Genomic DNA, 23,174 nt, shown 5'->3' on the forward strand with positions numbered 1-23,174 from the left:
ACAAGGGGGAAGCCGGGTGCGGTGGTACATGCCTGTAATTCCAGCAGCTCAGGAGGCTGAGACAGGAGAATCACAAGTTCAAAGCCAGCCTTAGCAAAAGTGAGGCACTAAGCAATTTAGTGAGACTCTGTCTCTAAATAAAATACAAAAAAGGGTGGGGGCTGTGTCTCAGTAGCCAAGTGCCCATGAGTTCAATCTCTGGTATCAAAAAAAAAAAAAAAAAGACAAGGGAGAGGTTGAAAGGAATAAGCTACTTCTAAATACCCAAGGGGTGGCATGCTCTGTGCACTGATATTTGGTGGAAGTGAAGGGCCCCGAGAAAGAATTGCTGGCATGTGCTCTTGACCTCAGCACCCAAGTCCATAGTGGAAAGAGTGCTGGCTGGCATCAGAAAAACCCTGGTCTAGGTCCCAGCCCTCCCCAAATGGGCTCTGTAACCTAGGACAAGTCACACCATCTCAGCCTCCACCAGTTTTCCTACCGGTGATAAGGTAAGGCACTATCAGAGTGCAGATGCTGTTTCTCCTTCATTGGTGTTCATCCTTCCTTCAGCCACTGGAAGACTGGACTATGGTCCTGAGAACAAGTGTTCTTGAGCCAGAATGCTCAGACCCAAGCATGTGTGTGTTGATGGGAGAAGGGGAGAGAACAGCCACCAGAGGCATAAGTAAGGCTTCCCCTGTCCCCAGCTGAACTCAAGGATCCAAATAGCATTAAGAATGGCTACCACTTAATGCAAGGAAGTGGAACCAATGTCTAAGACCAGTAGGAAGATGGCTTTTAGAATAAACTGTCCCTAAACACTCACTCCCTTGACTGAGGAGAGAGTAGTCACATATGCACTTAGCTAACCACTAGAAACAGAAGCAACCATAAGGCAACATGGGATGACATGATAAAGCCTCAACTTAAGGAAATCCCCCATACAGAAGATGGTTCAACCGAGAAGCCTTTAAAAGGCTTGCCCACAAGGTGAGCCCTTGGCTGGCATTAGGAACTTGTATTTCGAGAAGGTTACCATTCCTATAACTGGTAAGAGTGCCTAAACTGTTTACACAGAAAGGTAGTTTCTGCTGAACACGTTTTCCTTCTGAGGCTGGCACTTTGACACGTGCTAGGCAGAAGCTGCCTACATGATTAGCCCCCAGTAAAATCCCTGAGTGCTCAGTTACTAATAAGCTTCCTTACTGGCAATGTTTCACGTGTGCTCCCACAATTCATTGGTGTAAATATGCTAATCATGTTCCATGTGGCTATGGATGGATACTCAGAAGCTTGTACTTAGTATCTGGACTTTGCCTTTGTGCCCTTTGCCTTTACTGACTGCCTGGCATGCTTTACAAACCACAATCATGACTACTACATATTGAGTTCTACAAGCCCTCCCTAGTGAAGTTCAGAACCCAAGATCAGTCTTTAGGATCCCTGAGATACACCCCCATTCTGAACTTCTAGCAAAGCCCCACTACCAGACTGAGCTCCAGAACTCAGTTCATTCATGGATATTTCTGATTCTTTCACTGAACTCCATTCTCCCCTCCCAACCTCCACATCCATGCTCTGACCTTTATGAGTTTAGACAGATTGTAGGGGGAGGCTCTCTCAGGCAGCTCTACTGAACAGTGCCAATAAAGAAGGCACCAGATCATTTGCTCCTGTGCTGAGCCTTTCATTTTGAAGAATGGGATTGGGGCCAGGGGTGTAGCTCAGTGGTAGAGCACTTGCCTAGCATGTGTGAGGCACTGGATTTAATTCTCAGCACCACATAGAAATAAAAACAAAATAAAGGTATTGTGTCCATCTACAACTAAAAATGTTTTTTTTTAAAAAAAAAATAGAATAGTATTGAATACTTGCTAAGGCTCAAGTGTCCTGCTCACTCCACACAAGTGAACACTGACATCACAACACCAAGACTGAGGGTAATCAGACCCATGGCAATGGCTCAGGAAACCACTCTGGCAGGAAGGAATTCTAGACCAATTTCTCTAAGGGGGAAACTAAAGCTCTGCTGGGTTATAAAAGTATTGCTACCACCTCTATTCAAGGCACATTTCTATCACCACAGTATTTTCATACACACACGTCTCCCACCCACCCACCACATTAGATCATGAGGCCCCAAGGGTGGTGCTGTACTCAGGGTTGAACAGATCTGACCTTCTCCAAGTCACATGGCTCATAAGTAATAGGAAACAGTCTCCTAGCTCCAAGGGAATGTCCTGGTGTAGCAGTGACAAAGCTCCTTACTTTCCAAACCCCACATGCTTGAAGAGCACCCAGACTGGAAAGAATATGCACAAGGAGGGCCCACAAGAACATTCCAACCACCTGTGTGTCCCTTCACTGAGCTGTGTTTCTCTAATGCTGGATTTCTTAATTTCAGCAGGCACAGAAACCTGCTCTGGCCAGCATCAATCAGCTGACCATAAGGAACCATCTTCAAAATTTAGCCCTTTTCTCTTAGTAAAGATTAGAAATAAACCACAGGACAGTTGTGAGTAAGAGAAATGATTTAACTTTATAAAAATGTGATAATACAGCAATATTTGATTTCTTTCCTTTTCTTTTTCTGGCAAGTAAAGTTTATAAAAACACCTGGAATAAAAATTAGAAACATAACCTAATAAAATTAGAAACAAACATTTCAAGGAAACAAGTCATTAAAAGACATAGAAAGACAAGGAAGGGACAACATTGAGCAGCTAAAGCAGCAGCTACATGGGGAAGTTGGTTCGGCTATGAGGACAGAACAATCAAAGACCAACATGAACCTGACCTTTCATACCAGGCTGGGATGAGTGGGCTAAGGATGGGCAGTAACCATCAGAGAGGCATGAAGGCTTCCCAAGGACCAGATCGATGGTGCTGGCTCAGTGGGCGTAGGGGGACAGTGGCCTCCTGCAAACAGCCCACATGCAAGCTCCTCTTACAGGGCCTCTCAGCCACATGGCAGTGATGCACAGCCAAATCTTGAAGAACTGGCACTGTAGAGCTGGCTTCCTCCTCTGCCCACTTGTTTCTAACCTGCAGTTCTACAGGTCACTATCCCACAGTCGTGAGCTCAGTGGGTAGAAACATATCAATATGTCAACCTAAGCTTGGGAGGCAAACATGCCAGGGAGAAACCAAGAAATCTGGACACCTAGTGCTACATACAAAATACTTTTTGTAATGTCTGCACCATAGCCAAAGTGGAATTAGGACCACCTTGGAGAGGCAGGCCAGGAACGCCAGGCAACATTCCCCTAGAGGGAAAGGGCGTCCCAAGGATGCTGGGTGAGTTCTTGACTACATTCTGAGGTAGTCTAATCATGACTTGCACAGGTAGCTGAGAATGGTCACAAAAGATGGAGGGAGGGAGGGCAGAAAAGTTGCCATATAGAGAAAAGACTAACATTATATAACGGAAGGAACTACGCTACAAGTGGGCTCAGAGATAAGGAGGATGCGACCTAGGCTCGGGGTGGCTGGCAGTAGGGCCCACATGGACCCTGGGCACACACAGCTTTTATACTACTCACTGCTGCAGCAGTGTGGCAGGAAATGAGGGAATCCACAGAGGGATTTCCTGGCCCCAAGCAGTGGCAACTCTGAGATGAGGGGTGTCCATCTTAAATGACTAACCCCCTTCTACTGACTCTTATCATGAAGGGATTGAACCAGAGAGCCTGGGAGCTTTAGGGCAAGGAGTCCCAATGTTCCCTTCAACAGGACTCCTCTAACCTGAACATGTCTAGCGGGAGTAATACTGTTAGACCTTAACTTGGAAAACACTTACAAGGTACCTGCAGGTGAGGGAGCAATCAGACCCTAAGCCACCACTGAAAGAGAAATAACAACAAGCAAAGGTGGTGTTAGACACCCCCCATACTCTATTTTTTTTTAATGCTAATTTACAGTCTTATTCTCTTCTGCCCTCCAGCATTCAGAATTCTAAGACAGGATGGAATGTTCTGAAAGTTTAGGAGGCAGCGGCTGTGTTTAGATGTTAGTATTTTCTCTGCTTTCCACATTTTCGCGAACGTCTTCTAGGACGGAGTTCACCAAAGTCTTCAACTTCATTTTCATAATCATCTTCCTGAACAATACCTAAAAGGAACAAGAAAAAAAAACATGAAACAGAGACAAGGCAAAGGTGATTTTTCCCTTATTCCACTGTAAAACATAACATCCTAGTAAAACCTAATATTTCTGTAATCATTTTATATTAAAGAAATGAAGCTTTCTATTAGGGTGCCGCCAAAGTGAATTTTCCTTTGAGTACTGATATTGCTTCCCAAGAAGTGACAAAGTAAACACCCTTCTCCAGAATAAATTCTTTTTAGCTGGTTCCTCTGGCCTTTCTAGAAGCCATTTAAGTGGCAAATCAAGCAAACTCAACCATACTCTTGAGTTGGTATACTAATTACCTTCCTTTTGAAACAATCACAAAATTATAGTACCCAGAAGGAACTGTATGGTAAAGGGTGGGGGTTTTTGTTTGTTTTTAGTTTTAATTGGCAGAGATATTTGTGCCAAGTCCCTTCAAGTTTTCCCCAGTGCTGGGGTCTGGATTTCCCAGTAGCATCTGGAAGGGCATTCAAAGCTGATGAAATCCTCAGAGCAAAAGGAAGTGTGGTCCAGCTGGGAAGGGGCAGTAATTGGAATGGGCAAGAGGGAAGACACAGTGCATCCCACAGAACTTGTCAAGAAATTCTGACTGCCAACAAAGAAACCTGAATCGCTCTTCTCAGTCCTGTAACCCTCTATAGAAAGATGCTGCAAGCTTCCCCACTGGTTTTGTTTGTTTTGTTCACAAGCATATTTCCAGACCCACACAGCACTAGTATATACTATATGCTCAGAAAATATCCCCAGATTTGTGTGTTTAATTAATTAAATTTTGGTACTGGTGATTGAACCCAGGGGTGTTTACCACTGAGCTATGTTCCCAGACCTTTTTTATGTTTTTATTTTGAGACAGGATCTTGCTAAGTTGCTTACGGCCTCTCTAAGTTGCTGAGGCTGGCCTAGAACTTGCAATTCTCCCGCCTCAGCCTCCTGAGCTGCTGGGATTAGACATGCACCATCATGCCCAGCTATATTCACTGATTTAAATGAATGATTAACAAAGGCAAATATTTTATCAATGGATGGTTTTACAATACTTTGCCTATCTTTGGCCTTCACTGTATTGAGTATGTGCAGTGACTGAACATCATTAATAATAGTCCATTAGCAGCAAAAGGTTTCTAGCAACTAAAATGGGCCCAGAATAATGGCCCTCACAGTCTGATGGGGAAACTTTAATATTATGTTGCTAATAGTTTTATTACTGTCATGATACTTCTAGACAGTGAGAAGCGGCCACTGATATCAGAGGAAGCCCTACTTCACATTCACTGAGGAGCCAGCAGCATCAAGAACCAAGGATCCTGGCTTGGGCTGGGGCTCAGCAGTAGAGCACTTGCCTTGCACGTGTGAAGCACTAGGTTCGACCCTCAGCACAACATAAAAATAAATAAATAAAATAAAGGTATTATGTCCATCTTTAACTAAGCAAACAAACAAAACAACAACAACAACAAAAAGACAGGATCCAAAATGTTACCTGTCTGTGGAGAAAAGGACTCCTTACCTTCATCCCTTAAGTGGAGTTCTGTTTTTGTCAACCACTCCTGTGCATCCTTGACTGACAGGACCAGAATTTTGACCAGATGAGTCATTGCCTCCTCCGCTGAAGAAACCAAGGAACAAGGGTTCTGAGTCAAGAGGCTGTTGCAGGAACCAGAACACCATGCACTAGAGCCAAAGTGCCCATGCCCAAGAGCTAGTGTGTCTGCTCTTTCTCTGAAAAGAGGCTTCCTTACAAGGTAAGGGACCTAAAGCTGCCTTTTGCTGCCACAAAGCTGTATAATGTCTTTAATAATATAATGTCTTTAATGCTAGCCCTATGCCATTACTGTACATCTGCAGAGACTGCCAATAACAAACCCTTCCAGGAAACTTGCACTCGAAATGTCATTAAAACTTACACTGAAGAGAGTGTCTGAATTATAGAAGATTTTAAAATATGCAATTTTGCTAATTTTATACATAACTTCCACCCAGTATTGCTAAGAAATAGCTTATAAGAAAGCTGGAGGACACTTGATTTTAAGACCACATAAGAGTTATTATTCAAAGCCCACACTGGAGTATGACTGAAGGGACCCTCCTACAAAAGAGAAACCAGCTATGCACTTCCAGATCTTACTCTAGGGTTTTGCACATAATAGGTGCTCAAGAAAAGAGCACTGAACTAATGAATTAGGAGACCCTAAAAGAGTTTTCTCAAGACTTTAAACATTCTTTCTATATCTTCTCCACATAATTGGTTAGCAAACCATGTTCTCATCTGTAGGGCCAAAGATAATCACAATTTTTTAATTGGGGAATGGGTGGCTCAAACAATGAGGTTTTGCCATAATTTGAGGACAAAAATTCTTTACTTATATTTCCACTAATGCCAAGATACCATCACCCCCCAAGTCAGCCCTCACTACAAACAGCATAACTCTGAGTGTCTAACATGCCTAACACCGTTTGGGCCCCATCTCCACAGGTTCTTACCTCCTGCCCAGGCCTTTCGCCTGTAGAGGTCCTCCACCAAATCTGAAACCCTCTTGATGTGCTCCTGGACCTTCCTCTGCAGCATGTGGCTATGCTCTTTAGAGCCCAGGTGACTACGGATCCACACACTCTGCTCAATGTCCTGTACTACCAGTTTGCCTTCATCAATGGCTGGGTCTACCTTCGCATGGAAAAATTCTGAGTATTTCTGGTAAGCCACCTGCTGCCTCTGGTGGGCTTCTAGGCGGATGTGCTGCTCATAAGACTCGCTGGTCCTCTCTCGACACTCCTTTCCTTCCAGCTCAGCCCTGGAAAGGACCACAGCCTCTGAAGCCGCTCCTTCAAATGCTTTGCTGGAGCTGAAGTAGTTCTCAGGGCTCCGGGTGAACTTCACCCCACACAGGTCGCACTGGGTCCTGTCTACATCAGCCCTTTTGAAGTTCCCAACCCCAGGCTCTCTAGCTTCCTCCCTGACACGTTCAGTCTGAACTCGTCTCCTCCAACTGATGCAGACAGATACCACCAGGCACGCTCTTCTCAACTTGCGCTGGATGGAGGCCTTCCGCTGCTTCTGCGAAAGGATGGCAGCCAGGAGGTGGTCTCGGTCTTCCAGTGCCAGCTCATCTGTCTCATCCTGACCAAACTCACACTCGGGTTCAGAAAAGTAGTCCACTGGGCCCACACAGAGTAAGCGATTTAGTTTGACCTCCTCATGACAGAGGCCACGAACCATAGACCCTTTGGTGTGCACACTGTCCCACCGCCAGTGACAGTCCATCAGGTACTCTTCGTCTCGCTCAAAGAGCAGATCCTGGAGTGCCTCGGCCACAGACTTCACATTGACAGCCATTAACACTCGCCTCACCACCTTCCGAAGCCTCTCAGGGACCTGATCTGGACAGTCCATGCTCATTAGCTGCAGCCTCGTCTCAATCTCCTGGAAGTGGCGGTACAGAAGAGGCTTACAGAATGGCTGCAGAACCTCCTCAGCATTCACGAGCATCACCAAGCACAGCACCAGTGTCCGCTCAGCCTCACCTGAGACCACATAGTCTATTTCACTGAAGGCATCAAGCAGGACATTGAAGTTTGCATTCTCATAGCCACATAGCACCTTGACGAGGTAGGAGAGGTGAAATCGGAAGTCCTGAATGGCTCTTGTCACATCCTTCGGTTTGTAATCCTGAATGATGGAGAACACGTCCCCAAGCTCCTTGTCCTTCTTGCTGAAAAGGAACTCCCAGTAGTGCAGGAGTGCAATGTAGCTTTTGGGGAGGCACAGGATGGCGTTCTTCCAGAGGCGGGCCAGCACCACCCCACAGTGGATGAACTGGAACTCCAACAGGGCCACTGTGTTTCCAATGCTGGGGATAAGTGGTTCTTTGCACCTCTTGATGAGGACGTTCATGAAACGGAAAAAGAGCCTCTTGTAGTCTTCTGGGTTCCTGTACACATATAACTGGTCGATGCAATTCTCCAGCAGCCGGATGAAGCAAAGATGGGTCTTCTCTGCACTTTCGTCATCCTTGTTGGGTACCAGCATGCCAAATTTTCCTTCTATTCCTTTCATCCTGCTGCTTCTCCCCCTGCCCCTCTCTTCTTTCTCAGACTCCAGAGCTTTCAGTTCCCTGTTGTAGTTGTCCTCCTCCTGGTGGAGCAGCTTTCCAAACTCCTCTGGGTAGCTGGAGGAGAGAAGGAAAGCCTGCATGGCGCTCAGCCACAGGTCTGTGGACTCCCGACGGCTGCGTGCCCTTTCATTTTGAAATAGAGAGTGGATGTACTCTTTCAAGGCAAACCTGTAGGATCGGAATGATTTGTAATTTGGTTTGAGGATTTCTTTGCATGCCATGGGGTTTTCTGACAGCACTCTCTGATGGAAATGCCTAGGGAAGAGGACATTTAGAAAGGATTTGCAAAGGCCATATGTATCTGTAGACAAAATATAATCTATTTCTTCAAGTTCTTCAGCTAAGATTTTAGGAAATACTTTTTTGGCTTCTAAAAGCAATCCATTGATTGCCACCAGGTGCATTTTCGACTGAACCAAACACTTGGCCTCACAACGACGCAAAGGCCTGTGAAAATCTTCACAGTTTTCATCCTCACATTTTAAACCTACAATAAACCTCGCACAGATCCCTGGGTAGGTCTTCCCAAGCAGGCTCTGTGTGATCTGACACAGCCTGCTCAAAAGGTGTTTGTTGAGGGCTAATTTCACTTGGTCAGTCATTATTAAGAAATGATCTTTCGTTTTCTTCTCTCTCAAGTTCAAATCCAGGTCAAAAATTATTCTTAATATGGGTCCAGGGTCATTCTGAGCTATCTGGCAATACTTGGCATCCACCTGGGAAATTCCAAAAAATTCAAAGCAAGATTTGACCATTTCCTTCTCAGCATTGTTAGTTACTCTCTTAAGGGCCCTGACCAGGTTGAGAAGAACTTCCAAGCCCCCTGGAGCCAGGGCCAGAACCTTCTCAGGCTCAGCCTCACACTGACTGGCTGCTTCGTAGAGTGCTTCCACCACTCCAGCTGAATGGTTGAGCGTGTCAAACTTGAGGATGGCATCTTTGAGCTTCTGGAAGTCTCTCAGAATTACCCCCTGCAGAAATTGGGCCTCTGCAATGCCAGACAACTGGCTGGTTTGATAGCAGAGATCAAGCGCTTCTCTTAGGATGGCCTTGGTATGCTCTATGTCAGAATCTCTGGCCACATTGAGGCGGGCAACCCCCAGCAGACAGGAGGCCTGGAAGTCCTTGTCAGCCGTGAGTCTGGCAGCCTCCAGGAGGCAGCCATGTTGTTTCATCAACAGTGCAGCCTCTTCTCTCCGACCTTCCCTGTTCAGCAGGTCTGCAGCTTCTGCTAGGCGTTTTCGAGACTTAAGGAATACCAGCTGGTCTTCTATGTCTAGCTTTGAGAGGACAGCCATCATTTCCTTGGTCTTATTTGCACTCAGGTACTTCGCTGCAGCTTCCAAATAAAATTGACTGGCAGAATATGAGAGCTTGGAAATAGGAAAGGTCTTGGTCTTTAGCATTTCTTCATACCTGAAAAAACAGGTCATGCAAATGTCAACCTGTTATCACCCAACCAATAGGAATTTCCTTCAAAATATAGCACAGAGTAATTTAAATAAAACTCCCACATGGAGATATTTTTTAAAAGACCTAAATTTATCAAGCATTCAAGCATTTTTATAAGTGCTTCACTATATAGTTATCAGTATAATAATTATAACTAATAAAATCTTTTTTCTTCAAAGAAATCAGGCATTAGTATGCATAATTAGTGAAATATATTGCCGTTACAACTCAAGCAAATAGGAATGAAGTTTGAAAGCCAATCTATAGGGCAAAATTCATACACAGTCAAAATTATCCTTGAATAAAACTCCCTTCAGCTCTGATAAAAGCATGATAATTATTTTAAGTATACAACTCCAATAAACTTGAAGGCAATTAACAAGAAAGGATGACATGGGTGCTATATACACATCAGCAATCGTACCAGTCTTCCTCTTATCCAACGCATGATTCTTCCCTCGCCAGGTGTGCATGGATTCATGTGAGACTAGTGAAGCTCTGATGGGTCCTCCTTTATTCTGCTGATTGAGTGGGTACAGCCTGCTATATACACACTCATAACAAACCCTTCATCTTCTTTGGCCCCCTCTCATGAAACTGTGTCAAAGCTTATCAAGAGTGGAAAACAGTCTTAGTCTCAAGGACTTCCTGACTCAGTACTAAGGTTGCACTCAAGTGGGAGGAGGTCATTACATCCCAGGCACTTCAGAAGCAGCAAGATAATACCACCCAGGGTAGCCTGCCCCCAGAGAGAGCAGGAGAAGGAAGAGAGATGGGAGAGAATGAAGACACTTACTTTTCCACTGCAATAGCAGCTTCCTCAAAAAGCTCCTCTTGGCAGTACATTTTGAGTGCTAGATCAAACTCCTGAATCTGCTCAAAGCATCTGAAAGCATCTTTGTAGCACTGACTTCGCTTATAGAAATAAGCAGCATCTCTTATCTGGGACAGAGTAAAATTTTACCTTTATTTGAAGTATTCTTAACTTTTTAAAATAAAACCAGTATGTGTTGGACATAGTCAAGAATGAAGGGAACATAAAAATCTCATGCACAAAGTGGTATGGCCATTCTGGAAAGGAACATGGTCACACTTGGTAGTGTGGATGTCCACTCCTAGCAATATATGCCATAAAAGGTTCATACAGTACCATGAGGAGATGTGCCACCCCATGGTGCTGGAAAATGTGAAAAACAGAACAAGATGCTATTTAGATACACTTCTTCAATAACACATGCATTCATGGACACATAATATTAAATCTATTATTAAATGGAAACTGGCCATGAAGAGGAAGAGAATGAACAAATAAAATGCAATGATTGGGCTTTGTAACCAACAAGGTGGGTTTGCCATGAACAGAAACATATATCTGACTCTCCTTCTTACACTTCTCATTTAGGCCATCACCTAACCCCTCATTTCCCATCTATGACCCCATTCTACCACCTCCACCATCATCATGTAGTGTAAACTCCATCATCTCAGACTACACTCCTAACTGACCTTTCCACTTCTACTGCCCTCTAAAACTCTCCACGGAGCACTTAATTAGTTTCATGTCACTTCTCCACTCAAAACATTCCCAGGCTCTCCATTCCACTTGAACAAAGTGTGGTCCTACCACAGGCAACAAGTCCCCACATATTCTCTTCCTGCCACCCTCTCTTACTCATGGCACAAATTCTACCCTCCCCATTATACTCTGGCCAACCAGGCTTCTTTGCTATTCTTCAAACTTGCCAAAATTCTCCCACTTCACAGTTTTTGCCTATAAGAGTCTGGCTATAAGGTCTGCCAGCAGCTGTCCTCAGAATTTCTGCTCAAAAGTTAGCTCTCTGACCCCACTATCTAAAATAGCAAACCCTTCTCCCCTCACATGTTTTATTCTTCTTAGCACTCATCCTCACTGACATCTCACAAACTATTTATTTATATATTTATATCTCTCCTGCACAGGGAGATGGGGGGGAGCTCTGAAAAGACTGAGCTCTCTTCTTTATGGTCTCCTGTTCACAAAGCACCTGGCACACAGTAGGAGGTCTATCTGTTGAATGTTTAATTTCAAAACTGTACTTGCTGCATCTTAGGCTCAAAGAGAAAAAATAAAAATGAAACAAACAAAATATATGTGATGATCCCCCCCACCAAATCTCATCTTTAATAAGATAAGATACATGAAGTGCTAAAATAAACAGATACAGATGTGAGTTTCTTCTACATCCAGAGACCTCATAGACAAGGGAGCTTCTAGACCAATCTCAGTCATACAAACAAAACCTTACAACCCCTACATTTAACCACCCCTTTTTTCCTCCCTCGTCAATGCCAATTACTCAAGAGAAAAATCCATGTGTATACATGAAAGCCTACTGGATGTCAAGTGTGTGTCCAATAGGAGAGATAGAAAAGAGAGGGCTGGCTTTAAGTGGCAACTCCCCCTCCTCTGGTTGCCTTACTGGGAGGAGGCTGTACCTCCCATTCCAGAAAGGATGCAGAAAGGTTTCCAGGGAAACCAACACTGCTTCCTGAAGAGAGGCAGGACACAAGCTAGGCATAGGAAGCCCTGAAAGGAGGACTTACACTCCCATAGCACCCACACAAACATTTCTTCCCAGGGATAGAGTTATGTTATGCTATGCTATGTTATGCTATGCTATGTTATGTTATGGCTTGGCTTGGATATAAAATGTCTCCTAAAAAGCTTATGTGATAATGCAGGAATATTCAGAGATGAGATGATCAGATTATGAGAGTTGTAACCTAATCAATGAATTAATCCATTTGATAGATTAGTAATTTGAATGAATTACCAGGTAATAATTGCAGGCAAATGAAGTGTGGCTGGAAGCAATGGTGCCAGCCAACCATGGACCGAACCTCTGAAACAATGTGCCCCATATAAACTTTTCCTCCTTTAAGTTGTTTTTGTCAGGTATTTTGGTTGCAGCAGTGAACAGCTAACTGGCACAGATAGCATGCATTTGGGAGCTGGGAATAGGAAGACAGTTGGGCCTGATGACTTAGCAAAGGCTATTGCCAAGATGGTCAATTTTAATCTTGCTAGTCAAAGTGGGGAGATGATCACAATACTGGCTGAGAATTGAATGACCTTCCAGGGATGGGGGGGGCTCATCAAAGATAGGAACCAGATTCTTCACTGAATAGATTTTAGAACTGCTGGAATGTGCTGGAAAGAAAAAGTAGAAGAAGACCTAGAAACCAGACTTGGGCAACCAGAAAGGTACAGGGAAAACTGATCCTCCAGGAACAGGATAGCCTCCACACTTTGAAGGAACTGCAGTCCTGGAGAAGGCTGTGGGGGCTACACTTATGATCCACTGGTCTCCCCTACCCCCACTGTCAGAGGCAGTGCTGGACAGGTTAGGCGATCAAGGTGGGTAAGCAGACAAGGGAAGGATCTCTAGCTCAGTCTTGGCAGGTTCTGATAGGCAGAAAGGAAAGAGTGTAGTTACTGCTCAGAGTTCAACATAGTGGCACTGACAACTGGAGAGCAGAGACTAAAGAACTTGAAGAGGTTGGAAACTATTCTAGTTCCTGGAATAAATGACCCAAAATTCCACCCACACTGAAATGTTTTCTCCAGTGTCCCTCCCTATTTTGTCTCCATTTCCCATATCTTGAGAAGTCACATCCTATAATAATCATGGAGCAGGGAAGGCAGTGTTAGTAAGGCCTTCTCTTCTCAGACACTGACTTTAGGTCACCATTCAAACTTCCTAGTAGGTTCCACTACTACCCCTCCAGGGGCCAGGGTGCTCTGAGTATCCTAGGAATTACTGCATTTGACAAAGACATGGAAACCAGTCTTTCTATTGGAGGATCACGAAACCTGACATAGGGGAGATGCAACAGCTCAGTTGGACTCTCTAAAGCACATCTCCAACTCCTTCTGGTAAAAGATCGATTGTTTAAAATTTCTAATCCACCACCACTGATACACTGAAAAATGAACTGACAAGAAAACAACCACCACTTGGATGTCCACAGCAACACCAAACAGCTATAAAAATCTCTAACTGCTTACTTCCCTCTTCTGTATTAATCTTGCTTCAGACAACAGTCTGCAGCCCACTGCCAGCTGGTTGACTCTCCATCAATAACTGCTCCTGACTAGCAATTCTGTCCAACAGGATTTTCTGCAATGATAGAAGTATTCTATAATAGTGAGCACTCACAATATGGCTAGTGAGACTGAGGGTGTGAATTTTTTTTAATTGTAGTACATTCTAATTAATTTAAAATTTAAATTAAATAGCCTCATGTGGCTGTTGGATTGGATAGAGCAGATATAGAGTAATTACCAGAAACATAGAAAAACCTTCATGTTAACACTAGGCCACTTGCCCAAGCTAACCTCAGACTATGAACACAGGGAAAGAGAAGGCAGGAATATTCAATACTCATCTGCCCTGTGATTTAAACGTTTGGCTTCCCTTGGATAATATCAGGCCTTGAATGTTAGCACAGACATAGATACACACACACACACACACACACACACACACACACAATCTTCAGAGCCTTATAAAAGCTTGAGCAGGTAGAGAAAGAAAAGGGCCACAAGCAGAGGTGAAGGGTCACATCCCCCATTCTGTTCAAGTGAAGCCCAGTTCTCCCAGGAGCAATTGGAGGTTGGAGGCCTTACCTTTCCCAGCCTCTCACACAACTGAGCAGAGAGCTGGAACTCCTTGGCATAACTCAGACACTTAAGGGACAGCTTTGGTTCATTGCACTCCAAATAGGTCTTAGCCAGTTCCAAATACTCCAACTGCTTTTCCCTGGAGGAAGGGAAATAAAACAGTATTTCCATACACTGTTGATCTAACACCAATATATTTAACCTGCTGCTCTCATCAGAGCAAATCTGAAATGATACTGACACATTGCTAGTCAAACTTACTTGGGGCTAACTTTCTTGGATTTCATATTCAGGGCAGTGTTATGGGCCAGGGCCAACTTCTCCTTCTCAAAAGCACCTCCTTTTTGGTAACACTTGGCTGCAACCTGGAATAGGCAAAGGGGTTTGATTCTCAGAAAACTAATGTTAAGTGACACAGAACAAGAGTTCAAGTATGCATTATATGGTTAGATTGATAAGGCACTATACCTTACTCAGCCCAATGTGAGAAGCAGAAACAGAAAGGTACAGTTATGCCAAAGAGAGTAACCTCAGAAGATAAAGCCCAACAGTGTACCAGCCAACACATTCAAAATCTTATTTAGGAAGTATCCGGAAGCCATAGAAAAGATGGATACTATTAATTTTTATAGGCCACCATAATGACATCTGAAGTTTAATTTTCCAATAGCCATGTGCAAGAGGTATCCTTGCTACATATATCAACTTCAGGTCAGAGCCAGGGAGCAATTGGCTCAAAGTCACCCTGTGCCTTTTCTGGGCTTTAACACAGCTGCTAACTACAACAGCTATACTGTGGTGCTGGTGAAACAATCACAGTATGTGTACTGGGAGTAGAAATATCAAGATATTTGGAGCATGTGGATCTGTTACCAAGCTCACTGTCTAGGAAGTATGCAGGCAAGTGTCATAGGGGAGTCAGTCTGCACCCCAATCATTGCCAACAGAAAGCTGCTTTTATAAAACAACAATGCTCATACCATGTCTCAAAGTGTAGGCTACAAGGGCAAGTATTTGTTGAATGATTCAATCTTGTGTGGTAGTTCTGAAACATTCATGACATGCAGCCAGAAACTCAATAAACCACCTGAGTCCTGAAGTCCTTTAGTAGGATCAAAATAAATTCAGGTGAGAAGAAGTTTTTTTTAATAACATTCTCATCTGTGATTGCCTCCCTAAAAAGATTTTAAATTCAAACATTCAAAAGTATTTTTGAATGGGTAATACCAAAGAGTTCTGAGGGGAATAAAGGGAATTTTCCAATATCATCCAACACCTGCTGCCCATCTTCTCTCCTCCTTCCCTCCCTACCACTCACCCTCTATTTCACAAAAAAAAAGTTCTTGGTTTTACAACAACAGCCAAATGTTCAGTATTTCTTTTCAATTATAACAAGGATAGGCAATGAATAAAATTTTAGGGCTTGATCAATTTCTACAGCTAAATAGTACATATATTTGAAACTGCCTTCCAGACAAATCAAACTTATACTGGTGTAAGTTTTGTTTTCTCACCTCATGTAACAGATTCCAAGAGTAGCCATAGTCCTTCACTCCACCCTATCTCTGCCACATCCTTTTATAGTGTAACTTTTCAGCTTCAGACTGCTGCCTATCTCCCCTCCCTTCTCATGTGAAAGGGACTTGCTTGGACAACAGAAGTCAGCAGAAATGACACTTGTCCAGCATCAAGGCCAGGCCTCAAGGGGCCAAGTACTTCTGCTCACCTTCTTTGAACCTTGGCCTCCCATGAACAAGTCCAGACTAGCCTGCTAGAGGATGAAGGAAAGATGGTCTAGGAACCCCAATGACCCCCTCACCTGTTCCAAGCGCTAGTCAACCCCACAACTACCTAGCTGAGTGGAAGCTGAATGCAGAATCACAAGTTTCCCAGCTGAGAACAGAAGGACAACCCACTAAACTCACACTGTGAACCACAGAACTGGGAGCAACATAAATAACTTGTTATAACCAGTAAATTTGGAAGCCATTTGTTATGCAGCAACAGGTAACAAATAAACACTAGATGTGAATTATTTGCTGTGGACATTAACTATTTTTCCTTGCCACAGCAGAGAAAGCTCTTCTAAGAAATGAGACCAAGGAGACTTTGGGAATTCCTTCTTATAGGCATTCAGACCACAGACAGCTCACATCATGGATTCTGATAAGTTCTGGCTTATAGTTTCAAGTTTCTTATCACTTCCCAGTCCCTTCACTTAGGCCCAGCTCCATGAAATTCTGATGAGAAGAGGATTATTAGAACAAAAAAGCCCTCCAGAGAATCATCATCTCAAAACACTTCTTCAGAAATAGCAATAGAAACTGCAGACAGTTTTCCTGTAACACATGAAGAGCTGGACCTTGCAAACAGGATGGGGGCGTGTGATAGTGAGATGTATGAGGAAGGCCATTGGCAATTTCATGATTTAAAAAAAAAGGATCCATAAAAAGAAGGTGCCTGCCCTTATTCCTGTTTGGGTTGCTACTGAGGGGGTTGGGTGCTTGGACTCACTGCAGCATACGTTACTTAACCATAGCAGGAATATCTCTTATGAGCTACAGATGACACAAGAAAGATAAAGAATAACATTGGGCCCATGTTTATTTTGTTGAACTACAAAAAAACCCACAACTCTTCTAGCAGGGTGTTTGTGACTTGTAGGTGAAGATACCCTCACCACTACCTCCTGGGAGATAACTGCCATGGTGCCCCACCTGAGACCCTGTGAGGTGGAGGAATGCTGACTGTGGGGAAAGTGATGGGCTCCTTAATTTGGTTTCAATATTTCAAAAGGTCCACTTCCTTTCCTGAAGGAAGGCTTGAAGCTGGAAGTGGGTCACAGTTCAGTCTAGTGACAAGTACATCCTTGCTCACCAGATTCTCACTGGCAGTGCAATCAATATCTGATCAATTGGGAAAAACAAACAAAAAAACCAATCTGTTACTGCTTTAAAATAACAACAAAAGCTTTTAAGCACCGAGTACAAAAAATAAATAAAAGGGTTCTCTGGTGGAACAAAGGCCATGACCCTCCATTTACCTATCAGCACATGTTGATATTTGGCCAAAGGAAAGGATTTTAAGGTCTGCCTTGACAGGGGAGGGAGACGGATAAGTAGCTCTCCTCATCTTCAGGTGACCTAATGTTTAAGAACAAATGGCACAAGCCTGTTGATACCTGTGATGGTAGGAAACCTGCCTATGAGGCATGACAAGGCTAGTAGTCACAAAGCACCCTGACCACTGACTGCTGGTCCAGCCCCTTACCTTCCAGCACTGGTGCTTGGCATAATACTCTCCTTGGGCAATCCACTCCTCGGGAGTTGAGGTCTTAACGAACATGCTATCATCAAAGTCTAAAATGAAAAAGAAAAGCAGGTTTGCTTCTCTGAGCATTCATTCACTCATACCTGTTATTGTGGGCTGTATTTTGTGTCCCCCAAAATTCATTTGTAGAAGTACTAAACCCTACTATATCAGATTGTAACAGAGCCTTTAAAAAAGTGATTAACTTAAAACGAGGCCATTATTGTGGGCCCTAACCCAACCTGACTGATGTCAGAAAATAAGGACATGCAGAGACCCCACTGAGGAAAAACTGTGTGAGGACACAGCAAGAAATCAGCTATCTACAAGACAGAGGAGCCTTGGAAGAAACCAGCCCCGCCATCACCTTTCTCCTGGACTTCTAGCTGCTAGAACTGTAAGAAACACATTTCTGTCATTTGAGCCATCTAGCCTGTGGGATTTTGTTATGGCAGACACATCAGGCTAATACACCCATGTTATCTTGCTAGTCTTCTTTTAAGATATATTTTAGCTTACCAAGCCAGGTGGGTATGGGTTTCAGAAGGAAAAGATGGAGGTGAAAAAGAATGTGGTTTGGTTTTTTTAAATTTCTGCCTACTTTCCTTTTCTATGTCTATGAATCAGAAGACAACAGCAATTACTAACTCCTTCTTGAAAAATCCAAAGCCACATAGCTCTTTGCAAGCTCCCAGGCAGGGAATTTAACAAGGAACAAGGTAATGGGGTATTACAGAACAGATGCAACTTGACTTATGATGGTTATATCCTGATAAACCCCATGGTAATTTGAAATTTGAAAATATCATAAGTTGGCGACTGACCGGCAGAACAGGCCCAGCGGTCCGCGGGCATGGTAGGAGGGGCAGAGCAGAGCCGCTGCCCGCGCCCGGAACAGGCCCAGCGACCTGCCGGCGTGGTAGTCACGACACCCCAATTGGAGTAGGGGCAGAGCAGAGCCGCCACCCACGCCCGCAAGATAGGCCGACCTGCGACCGACCAGCGGAACAGGCCCAGCGGCCTGCCGGCGCGGCAGACACATCACCCCATTTGGAGTAGGGGCAGAGCAGAGCCGCTGCCCGTGCCCCCAAGGTAGGCAGACCTGCGACCGACCGGCGGAATAGGCCCATTGGCCGGCCGGCGTGGTAGTCACGTCACCCCAATTGGAGTAGGGGCAGAGCAGAGCCGCCTCCCGCGCTCGGAAAAGGCCCAGCGACCCGCCAGCGTGGTAGACACGTCACCCCAATTGGAGTAAGGGCAGAGCAGAGCCGCCGCCCACGCCTACAAGGTAGGCAGACCTGCGACCGACCCGCAGAACAGGCCCAGGGGTCCGCGGGTGTGGTAGACACGTCACACCAATTGGAGGAGGGGCAGAGCAGAGCCGCCGCCCGTGCCTGCAAAGTAGGAAGACCTGTGACCGACCGGCAGAACAGGCCCAGGGGCAGTCAGCGTGGTAGACAGATCACCCCAATTGGAGGAGGAGCACAGCCGCCGCCCGCCCCTGCAAGGGAGATTTTTCAACTATACAAGAGCAATATAAATATATAGGGGGGAAATTTCAAAAACACAACAGTTTCACCAAGCAGAAAGAAACGCGAGCAGTATGAAAAGACAAGGAAAGAAAGGACCACAAGCAATGCAGGTCAACTCAACTTTAGAAAGAGGTAATAGCTGCAGCAGATGGAATGTCAGATAAAGAATTCAGGATATACATGCTTCAGATGATCTGGAGTCGCAAGGAAGACATTAGACAGCAAAATCAGACAATGAAAGATCACTTCAACAATGAATTACATAAACAAATCCAGGAAGCAAAAGATCAACTATACAGGGAGATAGAGGTTATAAAAAACAAACAAACAGAAATCCTAGAAATGCAGGAAGCAATAAACCAACTTAAAAACTCAATTGAGAATACTACCAGCAGAGTAGAACACTTAGAAGATAGAACATCAGACAATGAAGACAAAGTATTTCAACTTGAAAAGAACATAGACAGCTCAGCAAGACTGTTAAGAAACCATGAGCAGAACATCCAAGAAATATGGGATAACATAAAGAGACCAAACTTAAGAGTCATTGGGATACAGGAAGGTATAGAGGTCCAAACCAAAGGAATAAGCAATCTATTCAATGAAATAATACAAGAAAACTTCCCAGACTTGAAGAATGAGACAGAATCCCAAATCCTAGAAGCCTACAGGATGCCGAATGTGCAAAATCATAAGAGATCCACACCTAGACACATTATAATGAAGATGCCCAACATACAGAATAAGGAGAGAATTTTAAAAGCTACAAGAGAAAGGAAGCAGATTACACTTAGGGGTAAACAAATCAGACAGCTGATCTTTCAACACAGACTCTGAAAGCTAGAAGATCCTGGAATAACATATTTCAAACACTGAAAGAAAATGGGTTCCAACCAAGAATTGTGTATCCAGCGAAATTAAGCTTCAGGATGGAAGATGAAATTAAAACCTTCCACGATAAACAAAAGTTAAAAGAATTTGCAGCTAGAAAACCATCTCTTCAAAACATCCGCGGCAAAACATTACAGGAAGAGGAAATGGAAAATAACAATGAAAACCAACAGTGGGAGGTAGGACAGTAAAGGGGGCGAAAATAATCAGAGAGGAAAACAAACCATGTTTAGTAACATAAATAAACAAATATGGCTGGAAGAACAACCCATATCTCAATAATAACCCTAAATGTTAATGGCTTAAACTCACCAATTAAGAGACACAGGCTAGTAGAATGGATCACAAAACAAGACTCAACAATATGCTGCCTACAGGAGACACATTTGATAGGAAAAGACATACATAGACTGAAGGTGAAAGGTTGGGAAAAATCATATCACTCATATGGGCTTCGGAAACAAGCAGGAGTGTCCATACTCATATCAAATAAAATAGATTTCAAGCCAAAGTTAATCAAAAGGGATAAAGAGGGACACTACATACTGCTCAAGGGAACCATACACCAACAAGACATAACAATCATAAATATATATGCCCCAAACAATGGTGCAGCTATGTTCATCAAACAAATCTTCTCAAGTTCAAGAGTCTAATAGACCACCATACAATAATCATGGGAGACTTCAACACACCTCTCTCACCAATGGACAGATCTTCCAAACAAAAGTTGAATAAGGAAACTATAGAACTCAATAACACAATTAATAACCTAGACTTAATTGACATATATAGAATATACCACCCAACATCAAGCAGTTACACTTTTTTCTCAGCAGCACATGGATCCTTCTCAAATATAGATCATATATTATGTCACAGGGCAACTCTTAGACAATATAAAGGAGTAGAGATAATACCATGCATCTTATCTGATCATAATGGAATGAAACTAAAATTCAACGATAAAAGAAGGAAGGAAAAATCATGCATCACTTGGAGAATGAACAATAGGTTACTGAATGATCAATGGGTTATAGAAGACATCAAGGAGGAAATTAAAAAATTCTTAGAGATAAATGAAAACACAGACACAACATATCGGAATCTATGGGACACACTGAAAGCAGTTCTAAGAGGAAAATTCATTGCTTGGAGTTCATTCCTTAAAAAAAGAAAAAACCAACAAATAAATGATCTCATACTTCATTTCAAAATCCTAGAAAAAGAAGAGCAAAACAACAGCAAAAGAAGTAGAAGGCAAGAAATAATTAAAATCAGAGCTGAAATTAATGAAATCGAAACAAAAGAAACAATTGAAAAAATTGACAAAACTAAAAGTTGGTTCTTTGAAAAAATAAATAAAATCGACAGACCCTTAGCCATGCTAAGGAAGAGAAGAAGAGAGAGATCTCAAATTACTAGCATACGGGATGAAAAAGGCAATATCACAACAGACACTTCAGAAATACAGAAGATAATTAGAAATTATTTTGAATCCTTATACTCCCATAAAATAGAAGATAGTGAAGGTATCGATAAATTTCTTAAGTCATATGATCTGCCCAGATTGAGTCAGGAGGATACAGACAACCTAAACAGACCAATATCAATTGAGGAAATAGAAGAAACCATCAAAAGACTACCAACTAAGAAAAGCCCAGGACCGGATGGGTATACAGCAGAGTTTTACAAAACCTTTAAAGAAGAACTAATACCAATACTTTTCAAGCTATTTCAGGAAATAGAAAAAGAGGGAGAACTTCCAAATTCATTCTGCGAGGCCAACATCACTCTGATTCCTAAACCAGACAAAGACACTTCAAAGAAAGAAAACTACAGACCAATATCTCTAATGAACCTAGATGCAAAAATCCTCAATAAAATTCTGGCGAATCGGATACAAAAACATATCAAAAAAATTGTGCACCATGATCAAGTAGGATTCATCCCTGGGATGCAAGGCTGGTTCAATATACGGAAATCAATAAATGTTATTCACCACATCAATAGACTTAAAAATAAGAACCATATGATCATCTCGATAGATGCGGAAAAAGCATTCGACAAAGTACAGCATCCCTTTATGTTCAAAACTCTAGAAAAACTAGGGATAACAGGAACATACCTCAATATTATAAAAGCAATCTATGCTAAGCCTCAGGCTAGCATCATTCTGAATGGAGAAAAATTGAAGGCATTCCCTCTAAAATCTGGAACAAGACAGGGATGCCCTCTCTCACCACTTCTGTTCAACATAGTTCTCGAAACACTGGCCAGAGCAATTAGACAGACGAAAGAAATTAAAGGCATAAAAATAGGAAAAGAAGAATTTAAATTATCACTATTTGCAGGTGACATGATTCTATACCTAGCAGACCCAAAAGGGTCTACAAAGAAACTATTAGAGCTAATAAATGAATTCAGCAAAGTGGCAGGATATAAAATCAACACGCATAAATCAAAGGCATTCCTGTATATCAGCGACAAATCCTCTGAAATGGAAATGAGGACAACCACTCCATTCACAATATCCTCAAAAAAAATAAAATACTTGGGAATCAACCTAACAAAAGAGGTGAAAGACTTATACAATGAAAACTACAGAACCCTAAAGAGAGAAATAGAAGAAGATCTTAGAAGATGGAAAAATATACCCTGTTCATGGATAGGCAGAACTAACATCATCAAAATGGCGATATTACCCAAAGTTCTGTATAGGTTTAATGCAATGCCAATCAAAATCCCAATGGCATTTCTTGTAGAAATAGAGAAAGCAATCATGAAATTCATATGGAAAAATAAAAGACCCAGAATAGCAAAAACAATGCTAAGCAGGAAGTGTGAATCAGGCGGTATAGCGATACCAGACTTCAAACTATACTACAGAGCAATAGTAACAAAAACAGCATGGTACTGGTACCCAAACAGGCGGGTGGACCAATGGTACAGAATAGAGGACACAGAACCCAATCCACAAAACTACAACTATCTTATATTTGATAAAGGGGCTAAAAGCATGCAATGGAGGAAGGATAGCATCTTCAACAAATGGTGCTGGAAAAACTGGAAATTCATATGCAACAAAATGAAACTGAATCCCTT

At 43.0% G+C, this 23,174-nt stretch overlaps 1 protein-coding gene across 5 annotated transcripts in view; it reads right to left on the bottom strand.

The window, feature by feature from the left end:
- Nucleotides 1-2,502: 2,502 nt before the first annotated feature.
- Nucleotides 2,503-23,174, bottom strand: part of Trank1 (tetratricopeptide repeat and ankyrin repeat containing 1) — a 105,445-nt gene continuing 84,773 nt past the window's right edge. For all 5 annotated transcript variants that reach the window (XM_071619749.1, XM_071619753.1, XM_071619752.1 and 2 more), the window contains 7 exons: nucleotides 17,608-17,696; nucleotides 14,599-14,702; nucleotides 14,344-14,476; nucleotides 10,471-10,616; nucleotides 6,595-9,638; nucleotides 5,621-5,719; nucleotides 2,503-4,092 (listed from right to left, as the gene is read on the bottom strand). In XM_071619749.1, the coding sequence (XP_071475850.1) occupies nucleotides 3,992-4,092; nucleotides 5,621-5,719; nucleotides 6,595-9,638; nucleotides 10,471-10,616; nucleotides 14,344-14,476; nucleotides 14,599-14,702; nucleotides 17,608-17,696 (3,716 nt within the window). In that variant the 3' untranslated portion in view covers nucleotides 2,503-3,991. The remainder of the gene's footprint in view (nucleotides 4,093-5,620; nucleotides 5,720-6,594; nucleotides 9,639-10,470; nucleotides 10,617-14,343; nucleotides 14,477-14,598; nucleotides 14,703-17,607; nucleotides 17,697-23,174) is intronic.

This window comes from Marmota flaviventris, chromosome 1, assembly GCF_047511675.1.
Source record: "Marmota flaviventris isolate mMarFla1 chromosome 1, mMarFla1.hap1, whole genome shotgun sequence".
Classification (NCBI taxonomy): Eukaryota; Metazoa; Chordata; class Mammalia; order Rodentia; family Sciuridae; genus Marmota; species Marmota flaviventris.